Raw genomic sequence first — 19,038 nt, forward strand, 5'->3', positions numbered from 1 at the left:
GCATAAATAAAAAAATTAAAATTAAAATTAAAAATTTTTATTTATTTATTTATTTATTGGGGTGGCTCAGTGGGTTAAGCCTCTGCCTTCGGCTCAGGTCATGATCTCAGGGTCCTGGAATTGAGCCCTGAGTCAGGCTCTCTGCTCAGCAGGGAGCCTGCTTCTCCCCACCCCCACCCAACTGCCTCTCTGCCTACTTGTGATCTCTGACAAATAAATAAATAAATAAATAAAATATAGTTTAAAAGAATAAAATATTTTTCAAAAAAAGATTTTATGCATTCATTTGAGAGAGAGAGATACAGAGAGAGAGCATGATCACAGGGAGAAGGAGAGAAAAACTTGGGGCTTGACCCCAGGGCCTGGAGGTCAAGACCTGAGCTGAAGGCAGATGATAAGCTAAACCATGAGACAAAATGTAGGCAATCACACAAGCAAGCAACCCAGGACTAAAGTGATCAAAAAGTTTCCAAGCAAATTCATAACGACAACCTTGGAGAAAGCATACCAGTCTTTGACAAACATTGGAGGCTAATGGAACAGACACATTACAGCCCTCTAGATGTCTCCCATCTTGTGGAGAAGACATCCAATAGTAAGCACATAAGTGTAAAGCACATGGCTGAAAAACTATACAAAGGAAAGGTAGAGGGTGTTATGAAAACATATAGTAGTCAGTGTGGTTGGTAGGGATGATGGTGGTAAGCAAGGTTCACTAAGGAAGAATAATAAAACCATGTAAGGAAGAGAGATTATAAGGCAAACGGAACAGCATATGACAAAGCTCTATGGCAGGAAGGAACAGAGCACATTTCACAAACTGAAAACTAGCCAGGCTTAAGGGCAAAACCAGAAAAAGAGTGATATGAGTTGTGACTGAAAAATGCAGGGCTGGCTAAGTCACATTCAAGATTCCATCACTCCAATGGAACAATTCCATCTTCAGTGGAGGGATGTTGACAGATTTAAGCATAGGAAGTGATCACATTTGCCTTCTAGAAAGATCACTGCACCCTCAATGTGAAGAACTGTTTGGGAGGAGAATAATAATCAATGTGGACAGCCTAGTAAGGTGGCTATTTGAAGTAATCTACAAAGATGAAGCAGGGTTCTGGTCTTTCAGTAAAGAATGAATAAGTGGTAGATTCAAAAACTATTTAAGAGGCAAAATCAACAGGACCTAGTGATACATTTGGAATGATGACATTGATCCATAATCAGTCCTTAGAAATTTGAGGACATAAAACACTAAATTGTTTGGTCATTAGTAATTAAGCACTGGAAAAGAGTCAGTTCCTGTTGAGTTTCCTGGAAGTGTGTCCCATGAAGCTGGTGGGGGCGGGGGTGGCAGAGACACTCACTCACTTGTAGAGCAAGCTGGGGGCCTTCACGGTACACCGGAAACCTTGCTGGGTCTGCACCACCTCATAAGCATCACAGGGCTCCTCTGCACACTCCACGAAGCCTGCAGAGAAACCAGAACATCTCGCTCACAGTTGCTGCTCTGTGGACAACAGTCTTCTCCCCACTGGCCAACCAAGCTCAAGGTTTAAAAAAATACACACACACAAAGAACAGCCCAACACTTTATATTGCACAACACTGCTCTGACAGTCCTCTCACTTGCTCTCAGAAGAAAAAGAAAAAAAACAAATGACTATTTTAAATCTTCCAGTCTTAGCACTTTGGAAAAATAGTACATACATACCACTATTTAACTGTTTTCTCCCAAAAAGCTAAGACACAATAAAGATCTTTTTCTATTTTTTTATAGAGATATAATTCACATATAACAAATGTATCCTCTTACAGTGTGCAAGTAAGCAGTTTTTAGTATTAAGACACAAAATTACTTCAGTGAATGAGACAGGAATGGTAGCAGAAGAACTTACTCCATCTCACCAGGCAAAGAGACAGGAGGGTCAAGTAAAGAAGATCAAGTTCCTAAGGCCAAAGGGAAACCATGGGAAAACCAGAAGGAAGACTAACCCCCAAAGCTTAGGGCCTGAAGGAAAAACGTATAAACCAAAAGGAAAAGGAAGCAGAGAACCTGAAAGGCCCTATTTACGCATTAAACCCAAGCCCAAGTTAATTGGCTTGAAAATAATCATCATCCATCTCTACTGTCAAGCTCACTTTTTAAAATTATCCTTCTGTAATAATAAAGCTACGTTAGTTGTATATTTGGAACTGCCTGTATGAGTTCAAAGAAGAGACAAATAACAGCATAACAGTATTAACAGTTAACATTTTGAGGTACTGGACAAAATACATATTTCACTTACTTCAGCAATTTACATATATATTTCACAACTTTACAGATGAAAGAACTTAATTTTGTCACAGAATATTCATGGTTAACACTAATAGTTTACTAAAATTACCCCTTATTACATTTAAGCCCCTGCACAAAGATGAAACATGATTTAGGAAGTGCAAATGAGAATGCCTCATCAAATTGAAAATCAACAGTCCCCTTAGTCATCAATACAATGGAACTAGGCAGAGGTCAAACATCTCAAATTTCAGTGCTCACATAGAAACACTTTGAAACAAAACAAAGCAGTGCTTCCACAACGGAAAGAGAACGTTGTACTAATCTGCGTAAAGAGCAACTAGGATTACCTTGATAGAAGTCTTCATCTTCTTCTTCATGTTGATAGGTCTGTTCTTGGATGGGATTTTTTCTATAAATCCGTCCGCCAATTCTTACAAGCTGTGGGCGCAGAACTTCCATGATACTTTCACCAAACAATACCCTAACGAAATCCTGAAAAATAAATGATCCCCTTACCTTTTTCAGTCAAAAATAAAAACTCTATCTCTATTTTATGGATCATTATGTATTTGGGACATCAGTTCACAGCACATCCTAAAAGCAGCACTGTTTCCACTGGATTACCCCTATCTGCAAGCTGTTTCAAATCAATCGCTTTATTTTCCACAACAGCATTATTCCATTCCCGGCTCACTCTAAACAGTAATTTTTGTTTTCAAAGGTTTTCTTTTTAAGTAATCTCTACAACCAACACCAGACTCAAACTCACAATCTCCAGATCAAGAGTTGCCGCCTCCACCAACTGAGCCAGCTGGGCACCCCTGGACAGTAATTTGTAAACTGTTTCAGCACTCTAAGAAAAGGTGATTAAAAGACAGTCAGTCCTCTCTATACAGTCTGTCCATGACTGGAGAGAATAGATGTCTCTTTATTATTTTAACCTCAAAGAAGATACAACCTTCTGTGTTTATCTAACCATTTGCTAAAGGGCTCACTCCTTTTATCCAGCAATAATTTAGAGCATTAGGAATGTTTAGCACACTCATCCTGGGGCTGGAGGATAACCCCTAAGTACCTTCAGAGGTGCTAGAAATATATACCTCAAAATTAGATCCAGTTGAAATGTGACTTAACCAACGTGGTTCTTCAAAACACATTGCTGAGAGGAGGAATCCATTTCTATAGGCCACTACTCAAAAATGTGCAACATTCACTGAGAAGCTTCTAATCACCACTTAATGAATCAAGAATTAAGGAAACAGGAGTTCCTTATGGACTAGCTATGGTTAAGTTCAACCAATGTTCGTTCTACATAGGTTACATAGCCTTGGAAGTCCAAAACCTGACCAATCCTTACTAAATACACTAAGGCCCAATCCAACCCTTAGCAAGTTTGAGTCCCTTTAATTGGCAATTTGCTTACAGAACCAAGAGGAGATCGTGCGTTGTGAGAAATAACAACATAGAACGTAAACAGACTTGAACGACGTCGGGCATAATTAGCAACAGTGTAATGACACTACACCGTCGTGGCCTATTCCCCCAGGACCTCACAAAATAAAAAAGGGCTTTCACAAAGGGAGACTTCAATGTTTACGACGGGCCCTCAGACCATGAGCTCTGGAATAAGAGGAAACTTCACCTGCGTTTCCCACACGGCACAGGGCTACGAGACTGTATGAAGGAAGAGGGAATAACCAGTTTTAACCCTGCTTCGTGGTAGTCTGGGGAGAGAGAGGGAGGAAAGCGGAAGGCCTGCAATGTCGAGGGGGTAATGTGAAGCCCTGAATCATAAAAGCAAGCAAAAAACCGAGGACACCAAGTCGAGCTACGAAAGAGGAACTCCGGGGCTGCAAGCAAACTGCGGTAAGACCAGGTGGGTGCACAACCCGGAAGTACTCTCTCAGAGCGCGTCCTCCTACCCTCTCCGCCCTGGCCACGCCCACCAGCGCGCGGGCGCCCTCACGCAGCCGCCGGCACGGGTCCCCTCCGCCCGGGCGCGCGCACGCAGCCGTCCTCTTCGTTGTAAAGGCGGCCGCTCTGGCTGGCCCTGGGGGCGGGGCTGTAGGGGAAAGTGCCAAATCCGCTGAGGTAAGTGGCCGAGGACTCAGGGGACCCCGGGAGCTTAGTGGAAGGGAGTAGATCCCTGGGATCCTACCTGCAGGGACTAGTAAAATGGAGAAGATAGGAGGAGAAACTGGAGCCTGCTGCAGAGGGAGTGTAATGAAATCTCCTCAGGCCGCGCCGGACCGGGTGCGCATGCGGGCGGAGGGTTGGCGCCTGCGCAGTGAGGCAGTACCAGTGGCGTCGCCCCCTGGAGACCAACGGGGGGGGGACGGGGGAGGAAGCGTGCTTTGGAGTTAGTTTGGAAACCGCTGGCATTTTGCCCCTCCCCTTTCCAGCCCCTTTCTGACCCCCCCCCCCAACCTGGTTTTAGCTGCCGCTTTCGTTTGGGTGGTAGTCCAGCCGCTTAAGTGCAACGATTTGTTGATGATGGGATTTAACGATTGCTTGTAATAATTTGCCATTGCACCAGAGTACTTCCTTCAGCGTCTTTTTCATATGAAGACTTCTTCTTCTTCTTTCTTTTTTAAGATTTTGTTTATTTGACAGAAAGAGATCACAAGTAGCTAGAGAGGCAGGCAGAGAGAGGGGGAGAAGCAGGCTCCCCGCTGAGCAACGAGCCTGATGCGGGGCTTGATCCCAAGACCCTGGGATCATGGCCTGAGCGGAAGACAGAGGGTTAACCCACGAGCCACCCAGGCGCCCGCATAAGGAGACGTCTAAAGTGAAGATTCTTTTTAAGAAAATAGGCATTAGGGCGCCTGGGTGGCTTAGTGGGTTAAGCCTCCGCCTTCGTCCTGGGTCATGATCTCGGGGTCCTGGGATGGGCCGCATCTGGCTTTCTCCTCGGCGGGGAGCCTGCTTCTGCTTCCCCCCCTCTCTCTGCCTGCCTCTGCGCACTTGTGATCTCTCTCTCAGTCAAATAAGTAAATAAAATCTTTTAAAAAAAAAAAAAGAAAGAAAGAAAATAGGCATATATCCGATAAAAAGCAATGTTTATGAGTACGAGGTCATCCTTGTCGTAGGCGAAGTAAATGTTTCATCAACCTGTCACTGTGGAAACAGCCATGCTGTGGACCCCCAAAGTAGCATTGCTCTTCTGTGGGGATCCCAGCTGCCCGTAGACTCCTTTACCTTAGAGGCCCCAACCCCAGACTACTTCATCATGACTATGTACTCATAAAGCAGAATTTTACTGAGCCCGGCAACCTGGTGTGTGAGAGACTTGTGTTAATACTGTAGATCTGCAGAATGTGGAAGGAAAAAAAGCCAATAGTGGACCAGCCCTCAGGACACCCCGCTTCTCTGTCCCATGCATATAACCTTTGCTGAGCCACTAGTTCTATCATTTGGGTATTCGCTCATGAAACGTTCTCATCCAGGTTCTGTGCTAGGCCTCCAGGGTAGAAAGACAACCTGTTCCCCCTTTCCTAGATCAAAGAATCCTTCCTAAACGCAGGAACCTTAAAATGAAAGTGTGAAGTGCATTAATGGAGGGCATTTCCCCTCTTCCTGAACAGATCTTTCCCTTCTAGGAGCATGCCGATTCTGTCAAATGGAGAGATTTGAAATTTTTCCCATCAGTGTGTTGGGACATACTGTGGATGAAAAACTGGAATCTGCAGAGGGGGAAAAAAAGATTCAGGAGTAAATAACCGTTACTAATTTTGGATAGCTGATATCATTGTTTACTATGCCTGTAACTATTTCAATGCTTTAGTTATATTAACCTTTGTGACACCATTATGAGGGAAATACTATTATCCCCATTTTGGAGATGAGGCAACTGAGGAACGGGAAGGTTAAGTGATTTGTCCAGAATCATACAGCAAGCTAAATAGCCAAACCACAACATGATCCCAGACCAAGAAGCTTCAGAGTCTGAACTCTAACCTCTATGCTGTTTTACCTTTCTCACATGGCACATGATACACGCCCACAAAGCCATTGCTTGAAGAATATCACAGCATGTATGCTAATGTTTCTATAGCTTGGTTCTGTTTGGTCATCTATAAAATGAGAGAATTTGATTTGATGACCTTTAAGGAATTTTGTGGTTCCTGTGAAATGTTTAATTCATTTAGCAAACATTTATTTAAATCAGCAACTACTTAGAATAGGCCAAGCATTACGTTTGGTTCTCATCATCAGAATGCCTGCCTTCATAAAGCAGTTCCAAAGCAGGGTTTATTGTTAGTTTCACTTTACCTCCTTTTCCCATCTACTGATAGCATGCAAAATTCAACTTAAATCTTTAAAGCTAGAAATTACTGAAGTGTATTATTCTACCTCAGCTGTAAACTGCTTATTTATGTAACTGTAGCTTTGTGCTAATTACCCACTCCAGTTTTCAGCCCTGGCTGTTTTGTGTATTGAATCATAGTAGTTCTAAGTTTGAAAGAAAATGGGATGAAAGGTAATTCCTTTGATTTATACCCAGTTTAGAAGTCACACTATGTCCAGCCTTTGAAGCTGTCCTCACTCTGGCAGTCCCTAGGGAGCTCTGCTGAGCAACTGATTTCAAAATATAATGTATCCCTTGCATTTGCAACTGAATAGAGCATTTATCAAGGTGTAGGGAAAAGATTAGAGTTTTAAGTCTTAGGTGAGATACATAAACAATCCATAGTAGGTTCTGCTCTGAACTGATGGGAAATAAGACTGAGTACCTCAGTGCCTGGCTAAATCACCTGTATACTTTGAATCCCAGCAAGAATCCACTTAGAAATTTATTTGTTGTTTGTTTGGTTTTTTTTTTTTGTTTTGTTTTGTTTTTGTTTTTTTACACTTAGAAATTTAGACCAGGTCCATTACTGCTTAAGTTCTGTTTAAAAAAGCATTTAAGAGGGAGCCTGGGTGGCTCAGTGGGTTAAGCCGCTGCCTTCAGCTCAGGTCATGATCTCAGGGTCCTGGGATCCAGTCCCCCGTCGGGCTCTCTGCTCAGCGGGGAGCCTGCTTCTCTCTCTCTCTCTCTCTCTGCCTGCCTCTCTGTCTACTTGTGATCTCTCTCTGTCAAATAAACAAATAAAATCTTTAAAAAAAAAAAAAAAAGCATTTAAGAACCTGTCAAGGTATATTTTAAGCTAGTGTTGCCCAAAGGATTGGATATAAATCCAGCTTGAAAAGTTGTCTCTATGCATATTAGTTGAAAGTTAAAGAACTCAGAGAAAAAAAAGGTGATCTAATAGCAAGATCAACAATGTCCTTCCTTAATCAGTTTGTATTTTTAAATAGGCTGACATTCTACTTAAAACAGTTGCTTTACTGTTCCCATATCTCACTTCAGTTTTAATCATATTACTTATGGACATATAATGAAATTGGAAATCAAACTCTGCTTCCCTGACAGCCTTAAATCCTCATCACAAAACTGAGGATACAGAACAGCCGGCATTTCAGAAATGTGCAGTATAGGATTTTTCTTGCTAGGAAACTGGATTATGTATATATAGGATTTATATCTGCATAGCATTCCTTCATTTTTTCTATTTTTTCATAAGTTCCAACTTTTGTAACAAATGTCTTTATTTTGCAACTAGCAAAAGAAGAAAAAATCAGCTAAAATTCTTGGTGGCCAATAAAGAGGGAAATTCATTTTTTAAATCCTTTTAAAGTCATTTTTTCTTTTTCTTTTTTCTTTTTAAAGATTTTTATTTATTTATTTAATTGACACAGAGAGAGAGAGACAGCAAGAGAGAGAACACAAGCAGGAGAAGTGGGAGAGGGAGAAGCAGACTTCCCGCCCAAGCAAGGAGCGGGAGGCAAGGCTCTATCCCAGGACCCAGGGATTATAACTGGAGCCAAAGGCAGACACCTGATGACTGAGCCACCCAGACACCCCTCTTTTTTTAATTGAGCTAAAATTCACATAACATAAAATTAACTAGTAGCCATCTCAAAGCATACTATTCAGTATAAAGTCATTTCTTTAGTCTAAAAACTAGAGTTATATTATCCAGTACAGTAACCACTAGCCATATGTGGGTATTTCAGTTTCAGTTAATATTAAATAAAATTTAAAATACAGTTCTTCAAGGGCACCTGGCTGGTTCAGTTGGTAGAGCATGCGACTGTTGATCTCGGAGTTGTGAGTTCAAGCCCCATATCGGTGTAGCGATTACTTTAAAAAAAATTTTTTTTAATTAAAACACAGTTCTTCAGTCACACTAATAGCCACATGAGGTTAATGGTTACCATATTGTACAGCACAGAAATAGGATGTTAGAACATTTCCATCGTAGCAGAAAGTTCTGTTAGCACAGTGCTAGACCATTCTTTTTAGAAAACAAACGTCTTACAATCTTATGTAAGTGTGTAATATAATATTTTTGTTATGAACTTCTGTAAGGAATCATGTATTCAGTACAGATCTTCTCCTTTGCGTTTGGGCTTTTTGATTTTTTGATATGACATAGGATTAAACTCAGCTGCTGTATTCTTAATAAACCTTGAATTCGAAGATCATTTCATGAGCCGTTTTCTTCCAGTTTGGGAATGCCACCAAGTGATCAATTTGGGTATTACATTTGGATGGAAAAAACATTTTTCATAAAAGGACAAATATGTATTTCCTAACCAATTCCCTTTCCTTGGGAACAGAACACAGTGTTATTCTGGAATTTTATTTGGAAAATTTTATAAGTGAATTTTTTGGTATGGCTTTGTCAGGATATAGCCAAGACAAACTGTCCTGTGAGGCATGTTGTTTTATCATAATTTATTTCCTCAGTCCACTGTTACCTTGGCACTGCCATATCACCCCTTCATAACCCATAAATCACCCACAGTTGATCCCAAGTGATACAAACAGTTTGCTAATGATAGGAAGTAGTGTTTTAAGTAGAAAAACAGAATAAACATATTTCACTTATAATCCTGAGAAACATTTTTGTCTGAGGCATCAGTAAAAGATTGTGGGAACAGAGAGGGTAGAAAAGGGGGGACCTAACTATTTACTAAACTGTATGCTGATTTTTATGGCAGCTAGAATGAAATGTTGTCACTCTCACTTCCATAAACTTGCCAATTGCTGTTTTTCTTTCTCTGTAGTGAAGTGAGAATTCTGCTAGAGAGGAAATGGCTGCCTCTTCATCATCCTCCTCAGCTGGTGGGGTCAGTGGAAGTTCTGTCACTGGATCTGGTTTCAGTGTCTCAGACCTTGCCCCACCACGGAAAGCCCTTTTCACCTATCCCAAAGGAGCTGGAGAGATGTTAGAAGGTGATCTCATGCTGCTTTTTGCTGAATAATTGGATTCTGACCTGCAGTGAATATTAATTGTAAAGAAGCTATTAAGTGGATTAGAGACGAGTTTGCCCTGATTTCAGCTCCACATTTCATCTCTTGTCCCCATTTCAAAATATTATTTGAAACACAAATCTTTCTCCAGACTCATAATTTTGGAGCTGAAAAAGGCTTTGGAAATCAAGGAAGTCATCTAGACTTACTGAGACCCAGGAAAGTTAAAGTGCTTTGACTACATTAAAGACAAAGTCAGCACTAGAACCAGGAATTCTCTTGACCTCCTGTTCCAGTTCGCTTTATCCTGGCACCAGTCTGCCTCCCTATGATGAGTAGGTTTGATGTATTTTTTTCTAATGTAATTAATCTACTGATAGATCAACCTCATCAAATAGGTTCTAAGTGGAAATAAAAACTATTACACCACTCTTGTATGAGAAGATGGCTCCCCTGGCTCACTACAGGACAGTGCTGTGTGGTTTTCCTAGCACTGGAGCTGGATTTGCATCAGATCATCCACCATCTTACTCAGCACCCATTTGCAAACTGGCTGGCCAAGATCAGAGTACAAGCTGTAAGCACGACACTGCACTGATAACCCGAAATTCATTGGATACATGTCACTTTAGGAGCTAGACCAGTAAACTCTTAATAGGGAGCATAAAAATCACCTAAAGAGCTTATTTAAAAATGCGCATTTCTGGCCCATCTGAGAGATGCCGAATTGGTCTAGGGTGCAGCTCAGAGTGTTTTGACTAACATTCAGGGAATGCTCATGAAGGATTGGTCCATAAGGATTAAACTGTCATGCTTTGAAAAAAGCAAAGAACCTCTTAAGGATTCAACGTCTACCTGATTCTAGCACTTTTGTGCTTAGGTGTATATTGATCTTTTTTGCTTTAAATTGCAAATTTTGGTAAGTACATTTAAAAATTAACCGAGAAATCTCTGAGAAAGGTACAAACTATAGTTAGGAGTCAGCTTTTTGGGGTGAACTTTATTCATTTTCATCAGGTGGAAAGAGTTTTGGGTTAAGCCAGGACAAACAGAAGAGTCATTCATGACAGAGAAACATGGGAAGACTGGGACCACAGGCCTCTCTAGAATTGGTTCAAATCACAATTGCTGGAATAGACAATCAGGTAGTGTAGTCAGTGATAAAAATGAGATGTATGTACTTTTGTCTTTGCCTTTTCATTTTCTTCAGTTGTGTTAACTGAGTACTTGAGTTTGTATCACTGACTCTGGACATAGTGAACAATTGGGGCCTTTACCATATGTGGCACTAAAAATACAACTTCAGTTTATGCAGCAGAGACCTGGTGTTAAGGAAGTTGCCCACAAAAATCAAAAGTTGGAGGGGCACCTGGGTGGCTCAGAGGGTTAAGCCTCTGCCTTCGGCTCAGGTCCTGATCCCAGGGTCCTGGGATCCAGCCCCACATTGAGCTCTCTGCTCCACGGGGAGCCTGCTTCCTCCTCTCTCTCTGTTGGCCTCTCTGCCTACTACTTGTGATCTCTGTCTGTCAAATAAATTAAAAAAAAAAAAAGTTGGAGGCACTTAAATTTCTTAATGAGTCTGATAGCAGCAGAAGAGGAATCCATGTTTAACAATGGACTCTAAGATTGAAGTCATTTAAATTCTAGCTACAGGAGAAATTTAATACAGGAGGTAGTCCTTAGTCTCAAAGCTATAAGCATTCTGTATCCGTATACTCTAGATTACTTAGAAACATTAAAGAAAAAAGGCTACTGAGGTTAGTCTGAATGTTGATGTTATAACAAGTTCTATCCATTTTTATTCCATCCCAGTGTGTTTCATGGTGGAATGTGTTGGCTTTCTGTTGTAGGATGAATTTATATAAGGTTTAAATTCAAAATGCACAGTTTTCATTCCCTTTCTTAGGTTTAAAGTTTTAGCTATATTTTAAAGCTACTTAAGGACAGACTATGAAAAATTAGAGATGGTAATCCCTGAACTATCCTGGTCAAATCAAGAATGTTAAATTGAAAAGGGGTACTCCTAAATGAAATTTAATAAGGATGTTAGATTTGGAAGCATCTTCTATCATGTTTATAGGTGATGCTGTTATACAGTTAATCTAATGCACATGTACCTGACCATTTTTCTTACAGTAGTTTAACCAGCTATGAAAACAAAGTAAGAAAAGTTGCCTTTTCAGAGTAAGGAAGAAAAGCAATCAGGATCCAAGGTTGGATACTGTTTTTAATCTTAACAGGTTCAGCTTGATCTTGTGTCCTCCTAGGTCTAAGGATAAGAAACCCAGATAATGTACTTAACTTTATTATTTATGACTTAACTTTATCATCATTCCAGTCTCTAACAGATACCCTCACTTAAGCAATGTGTACACAGTCCCCAGGTTACCAGTGGTTCTACTTGGGATTTTTTTGACCTTACCATAATGCACAAGCCATATGCATTTAGTAGAGAGCATACTCTGAGTTTTGAATTTTGATCTTTTCCTGAGCTAGCGACATTTGGTACAGTACTCCCTTGGGATGCTGGGCAGGGACAGGGAGCCACAGTTCTCAGCCACATGATCACCAGGGTAAACAACCGATACACTTAGAACCATTCGGTACTCATAAAACCATTCCTGGTTTTCGCCTTCAGTACAGTATTCAATAATTTACATGAGATATTTGACACTTTGTTATTATTTTTAAAGATTTTATTTATTTGACAGAGAGAGGTCACAAGTAGGCAGAGAGGCAGGCAGAGAGAGAGAGAGGAGGAAGCAGGCTCCCTGCCAAGCAGAGAGCCCGATGCGGGGCTCGATCCCAGGACCCTGGGATCATGACCTGAGCTGAAGGCAGAGGCTTTAACCCACTGAGCCACCCAGGCGCCCCGAGATATTCGACACTTTATTATAAAATAGGCTTTGTGTTAGATGATTTTTTCCCAACTGTAGGCTAATGTAAGTGTCCAAGTATGTTGAAGGTAGGCTAGGCTAAGCTATGATGTTTAGTAGGTTAGGTATATTAAATGCATTTTCAACTTGGTATTTTTAGCTTAGGATGGGTTTATCAGGATATAACTCCATCATAAACTGAAGATCTGTACAGCAGGTTTTTAGCCCGTGGCTAAGATTGTCCTCCCCCAGTTTAATGAGCAAATTAGAGACTGCCTTCCAGCCCAGAAGTAGCTGAACTTTAGTGATATCGTAGGCTACTAAAATATAAATTCTTTGGTATTGTCTCATTTCCTGCTGTGAGGTAATTTTTTTTTTTGAGGTAATATTCTTTTAAATGAACTTGATAGCATCCTATTTATTGGAGTTGGCATGATGTTAGGTTTGGGCAACTTACTGAACTTTTCACTACTTAATAACCTTTGCTTGTCTCTTAGGAAAACAATGCATTGCTGCTTGGTGTGTTACAAAGGGTTTGATTACAATTTCTAAATAGAAGATAGGTTGCCCCCGCTGACTCCTCTCTAGAGAAATTCCAGGCTTTAGATTGGTGCAGATATCACATCTAATAGGATGTGACTTTGTGGTTAGTACAGAGCTGCAAATCAGTGAAAGTGTATTCCATAGGCATACAGTGGTAAAGTGATACGCAGGTACCTTTTTGAAAGATTAGCTTACATCTTTTTGCTTTGAAGTTCATTGCCAAGGGAAATATGCAAATGTTATAACTTAAGCATTTTATCCTAATATAGCACCTGTGATTAAATGTAAGTGGGAGGTAGCACTTCTAGGAGCTTCCAAATACATACTGGCCTGATCCTTATAGCCCATAATCCCCACTGCCTTGCATGAGATCCCAAAGTTCAGGATCAAACTACTTGAGAAGTGGGCTCTAATTCTCTATGCTTTGCTCTTTCTAAAATAAAACTTGAGTTATAATTTGACTCTTGAAGCAAGGGTATGAATAGGGTAATGAACACTGGCATATTTACATAGTAAACTGGACAGTCAGTATAAAATTGAATTAATTGAAAATCAAAATTTTTTGCTCAGTTTAGCTGCTCTGCTTACAAATGGCTTCCATTCAGCCAGAAGAATGGGGGAGGGAAGAGGGAATAGGATCATATACCATATAGTACAATATATAGAAAAGAGGTTGAATTTAAAGAATGTAACACTCTTTCTAAGGTGTATAGCAATTTGTGAAATAATCTTTTGAAACAATACATAATATAGTGTGCATACATTAATACATAATATATATGAAAATAAGTACATTTTCATTTCTTTTTTAAATTAATTTTGAATATAATATTTGACAGAAACAGAATGCCTGGGTGGCTTAGTCGGTTAAATGTCTGCCTTTGGCTTGGGTCCAGGGTCCTGGGATCAAGTCCCATGTTGGGTTCCTTGCTCAGCAGGGAGCCTCATTCTCCCTCTGCCTGCCACTCCCCCTGCTTGTGTTCATGCTCTCTCTCTCTCTCTCTAAAATAAAAAAATAAGTTGTTTAAAAAAATATATTGAACAGGGGCACCTGGGTGGCTCAGTGGGTTAAAGCCTCTGCCTTCCGCTCAGGTCATGATCTCAGGGTCCTGAGATAGAGCCCTGCATCGGGCCTCTTCGCTCAGCGGGGAGCCTGCTTCCTCCTCTCTCTCTGCCTGCCTCTCTGCCTACTTGTGATCTCTCTGTCAAATAAATAAGTAAAATTTTAAAAATATATATCGGACAGAAGCTCTCCTGGTTGTATATACAAGCCATTTGGATACAACATCTATGCTTTTATTGTTTACCAAGTTAATCTTTTTTTTTTTTTTTAAGATTTTGTTTATTTTTTTGTTCGAGAGAGAGACAGCGGCCTGAACTCAAAACCCTCAAATCAAGACCTGAGCTGAGATCAAGAGTCAGACACTTAACCAACTAGGCTGCTCAGGCACACTACCATTTTTTTTTTTTTTAAGATTTTATATATTTGAGAGAGAGCAAGCAACAGCACAGAAGCAGTGGAGAGGGACAGAAGGAGAGGGAGAATAAGGCTCCCTGCCAGATCAGGGAGATCAGGGAACCCAATTTGGGGCTTCACATGGGGCTTGATCCCAGGACTCCAAGACCATGACCCAAGCTGAAGACAGACACCCAACGACTGAGCCACCCAGGAGCCCCGCCTTTTTTTTTTTTTTTTTTTAAGGTAATCTCTAGGCCCAACATTGATTTGAACTCAGGACCCCAAGATCAAGAGTCACATGCTGTGCCAACTAATCCAGCCAGGCACCCCTCACCATGTTAATCCTAAAAATAACTTATGTTATTTTACCAGCAAAAATGGGTTTATTCAGCAGTAGCAAGGAATTGCAGCTGGGGCCAGGCAAGCAATGGCAAAACCATAGTCATGTCCAGAGAACAAAGGATTGGGAGAGGACTATATATTGGGGGTTGGGAGATACTATATATTATAAACAAAAAGGCCATTGGCACAAACTAGGCATTTGTGAAGTGTAGTGGCTTTTCATTGGCTGAGTAGTGACAGTTTCTCATTGGCTGGGTTGTTGCCTGGCAAGGAGAAAACCCTTTCTTCATGCTGCTGGGATAGCAAAATATTAAGACTTCTTCCTGCTGGGAAAGCAAAATTTGCCTCTGCACGTTAGAAGTCTGAGATTGACCTGGAGTGTTAGGACATAAGAGCTCCCCCTTCTGGCCTCCTGACTCTATTTCAAATGAGGTTTCCTTTACTTCTACAACCAGGACTTCTGAAATAAGGTCAACCTTGTGTGAAACACAGCAGGAAGCCAGAATGTGTTACTCCTATCTCCTTGTCACTTAATAGCTGGCTGACATGCCAACCCATGATTGATGGGTGAGTGCTTGACACCTAGTAGTGCTGGCATGAACTACCACCTAAAAAAAGACAGCTGTGTCCTCTTCCTCCATTTGTTTTAGGATTTTTGCAATAAGACACCTTCCCCAAATGGTTTCTGCTACATTTCTAAAAGTCACATTTTCCTACATGAGCTCTGTATCTTGTGGGGTATATTTTACCATTTCAGCCCTTGTCTGACAAGAACATGAACTAGCTGATGTTTCACAGTCATCTTCCCAGTGCTGTTATGACTGAATTAGCTACCTTCTTGTTGCCAGTTCTTGGAACCAGTACAATGCTACGTTCTGAAATTGCACCATACTCTTATCGCCATGCAAATTGCAGTGTTTTGGTTCAATTGGAATATCAAGGTTACAATTTGCGTTTACAGAATAAAATTTCCCAGCAGTGCTTTGTGATGGTCATAGTGATGTAATTTGATATATTAAAAATCAACAACAGCTCCTTCCCCCTCAGCTTTACTTTTCAGAATGAAAGTGATTCAGAGTTTTGGCATGCCTTTGTATTTTGATAGCACAGGAGCCACGTGGCCAAATGTGTCTGATGTCAGTGTTTGCCTGACATGCAGAATGAGAGAACATTAAGAAACTGTCAGGTTAGGAGGGGAGAACTGTTGACCAGGACATCACACTGAGGTTTCTTATTTTTGTTTTTTTAAACATTATTTTTAAACTCTGAAACAAGTAGAGGGACTGTTGTAATATTCTAGGTATAGAAGAAGTAGCTTTTATAGCAGAGCACTGTTCGTTCTCAATGAAACAGAAGCCCTCTTTGTAAACACTGAAAACTGGACCCTGAATGTGAAAGCAGGGAAAAGAATAGGCACGCTCACCTGGTTTATCAGAAGCCATAAAATCCTTCAAGCACATTAAAACTTTTCCTCTTCTGTTTGTAGATGGCTCTGAGAGATTCCTCTGTGAATCCGTTTTCAGTTATCAAGTGGCATCTACACTTAAACAGGTGAAACACGGTAAGCACGTGAGTGTTTGTATATTAACCGTGAGAATAAGTTGGGGTGGTGGGGGGAGAGGACGATTCAGAAAGATCAGTGTGCTTTGTGACAAAAACTCCTGGAACTCAACAAGGCTATTTAAGTGAACTTTCTAAATTACCTGAAGACAAAAACATTCTATGATCTTAAGCCAGACAAAATGTCCACCTTGAGGCTCAAGGCTGAAGTCGGAAGGTTTAGTTTTCTAGAGGAGGCAGTGCTTCCTGCTCCTCTTGTGTTGCTTTTTCCTCCCCTTTCTGAAACCTTTTGTTGTTGTCCCCTACTGGTTACCATCATCTTCGTTCCTCAGGTATATAGGTAATACCTTATGGTCTGTCTGCCTCTGAGATCCTGGTAGCACTATGTTCTCCCACCAGATCATTTCTCCGTTGAAGGCATAATGTGGGAGGGAAAGCTGCAATTGCCTGGAACTCTAGGACTTTAGTACACGAATCACTATAGCACGGAGGATACTTTTTTTTTTTTTTTTTTTTAGATTTAATCTTCTGACTAGCATAAAATAAGACTCTTAACACTTGAATATTGAGGGGGAAAAAATCCTCCTAGAAGTTACTTTTTTTTAAAAGATTTTATTCATGGGGCGCCTGGGTGGCTCAGTGGGTTAAGCCGCTGCCTTCGGCTCAGGTCATGATCCCAGGTCCTGGGTTCGAGCCCCACGTCGGGCTTTCTGCTCAGCAGGGAGCCTGCTTCCTCCTCTCTCTCTGCCTGCCTCTCTGCCTACTTGTGATTTCTCTCTGTCAAGTAAATAATTAAAATCTTTAAAAAAAAAAAAAAGATTTTATTCATTTATTTGCAGAGAGAGAGAGATCACAAGTAGGCAGAGAGGGGGAAGCAGGCTCCCTGCTGAGCAGAGAGCCTGATGCGGGGCTCAATCCCAGGACCTGGGATCATGACCTGAGCCGAAGGCAGAGGTTTAGCCCACTGAGCCACCCAAGCACACCTAGAAGTTACTTTTTTTAGATGTTTATCTTTTTTTTTTTTAAGATTTTATTTATTGATTTTAGAGAGAGAGCACAAGCCAGGGGATGGGCATAGGGAGAGGGAAAGAATCTCAAGCTGAGCACAGAGCCCAACATGGGGCTCAGTCTCATGACCCTGAGATCATGACCTCAGCCAAAACGAAGAGTTGGACACTCAACCAACTGAGCCAGCCAGGCGCCCCCTTCTAAGAAATTATTTTTAAACCAATGATCACGTTGGTGGTTGGTGACTGTCTCATGGGAAATATGTTGTATTGCCTCCTTGACTCTTTACAGATCAGCAAGTTGCTCGGATGGAAAAATTAGCTGGTTTGGTAGAAGAGCTGGAGGCAGATGAGTGGCGGTTTAAACCCATCGAGCAGCTGCTGGGGTTCACACCCTCTTCAGGTTGACCTTGCCAGGATGATCAGCTCTGGTGCACAGCAAGTGCAGGGCCAGCGAGGGACTTTTCTTGCAGCATATGCAGCCATCCAGAGATTCACAGCTCCATTGCTGAATTGTTAATTCACATCCATACTTGGTTTCTCTGTATCTGTCCACAAGCAACAAATACTTAAATGTGTGATCTTGCAGGGAAATTTTTTGTTTATTTGTTTAAAAAAGTATTGAGAATCAGATTAAGACAATCGGCATCAGAGAACCGGAGGTTTAGGTTTAAGAAATATTTATAAAACTTTACAGGCCAGGTAGGACACCTACCGGAATTGGCGCACTGAATGACAGGAGAGACGTCTCTCCTGTCATTCATGCAGTGCCTGGAATCCTCACCAGTCAAATCTAAGATCAGGATCGGGAGTTATAAAACACAGTGTTTCTGACCTAAGACAGTTCTTCATGCAGATGAATGTGATTTCAACTCAGGACCTGTCCAAATGAGGAATTTTAAAATGTTCGGGTTTTTTTCTATTTTTAGACATCTAATTCTATAGATTCTAACTTTTTCTAACCTCTTCTAGACATGCCAAATACTGGCGAAAAGAATTACTTTTTGAATGTTGAAGCACTTGTAAAAATAAATCTGTGAGCAAAATCCTTTTAAACACAGAAATCCTGAGTTCATCTTGTGGGTGGCCTCAAGCAATTCTGTAGCAAATAAATCCTTTGAAAGAGCTCCAAATTGGTTTCTTTATCCTTTGAAAGTCTCAGGGATTTGGGATAGGTGGAAGAGGTCAAATTACTTTTTATAAGAAGGGAATCTAAAAACATTTCTCCTGAGCAAATGATAGATTTCCTTTATCTCAGGGATAGTTGTCTTTACAGAACTATATGAATTTAGTAGGTTTTCACACCATGATACAGAAGAACCTGGAAAGCTAAGGGATGGTCTTTGTTCTCCCTCCCAGGATACTTAGGAAAATCATTTATTTTAGATTCTATGCTAATTTTGCCTTGATAACATTTGCCTTTTTCCTCCGTGATAACCTGTACCTGACCTGCTTAGAGTTGCTTAATTATGAATACATACAGTCCCAATGGCAATTGGCCCTAATCTCAGGAGTTCAAAATGTTGAACACATACTACCTGATAAGGAGGTGATGACCATTGAGTCAGTAATCTGACTCATAGAATCTGAGCACAGGGATGTTGAAGACCTATTCATGGTCACATAGCCCGGGCAGAAAGAAATCTTGGAACTTGGAATAGATTTCATTTGAT

The 19,038-nt window shown here is 40.9% G+C and overlaps 2 protein-coding genes across 4 annotated transcripts in view; one reads left to right on the forward strand and one right to left on the reverse strand.

Moving 5' to 3' along the window:
* Positions 1 to 4,816, reverse strand: part of ASCC1 (activating signal cointegrator 1 complex subunit 1) — a 101,182-nt gene extending 96,366 nt beyond the window's left edge. The window contains exons 1-3 of one of the 3 annotated variants that reach the window (XM_047703231.1): positions 4,706 to 4,816; positions 2,626 to 2,770; positions 1,366 to 1,465 (exon numbers count right to left, since the gene is read on the reverse strand). In XM_047703231.1, coding sequence (XP_047559187.1) covers positions 1,366 to 1,465; positions 2,626 to 2,737 — 212 coding nt within the window. In that variant the 5' untranslated portion in view covers positions 2,738 to 2,770; positions 4,706 to 4,816. Of the gene's footprint in view, positions 1 to 1,365; positions 1,466 to 2,625; positions 2,771 to 3,378; positions 4,156 to 4,436; positions 4,557 to 4,705 lie in introns of those variants that run through there. The other 2 variants (XM_047703230.1, XM_047703229.1) reach the window with 2 other exon arrangements.
* Positions 4,231 to 18,498, forward strand: ANAPC16 (anaphase promoting complex subunit 16). Its single transcript, XM_047703232.1, has 4 exons — positions 4,231 to 4,369; positions 9,392 to 9,560; positions 16,285 to 16,359; positions 17,658 to 18,498. The coding sequence occupies exons 2-4, from the start codon at positions 9,419 to 9,421 to the stop codon at positions 17,771 to 17,773; spliced, it is 333 nt and encodes a 110-aa protein (XP_047559188.1). The 5' UTR covers positions 4,231 to 4,369; positions 9,392 to 9,418; the 3' UTR covers positions 17,774 to 18,498.
* The last annotated feature ends 540 nt before the right edge of the window (positions 18,499 to 19,038 follow it).

The sequence above is a fragment of the Lutra lutra genome, chromosome 14 (assembly GCF_902655055.1).
Source record: "Lutra lutra chromosome 14, mLutLut1.2, whole genome shotgun sequence".
Lineage (NCBI taxonomy): Eukaryota > Metazoa > Chordata > Mammalia > Carnivora > Mustelidae > Lutra > Lutra lutra.

What these genes read in the sequence shown, in the direction of transcription:
- ANAPC16 (XM_047703232.1), top strand. Translation starts at nt 9,419, where the DNA reads ATGGCTGCCTCTTCATCATCCTCCTCAGCTGGTGGGGTCAGTGGAAGT. An exon ending in AGCTGGAGAGATGTTAGAAG is followed by an intron (nt 9,561 to 16,284) that starts GTGATCTCATGC and finishes TTCTGTTTGTAG; the next exon opens with ATGGCTCTGAGAGATTCCTC. An exon ending in ACTTAAACAGGTGAAACACG is followed by an intron (nt 16,360 to 17,657) that starts GTAAGCACGTGA and finishes GACTCTTTACAG; the next exon opens with ATCAGCAAGTTGCTCGGATG.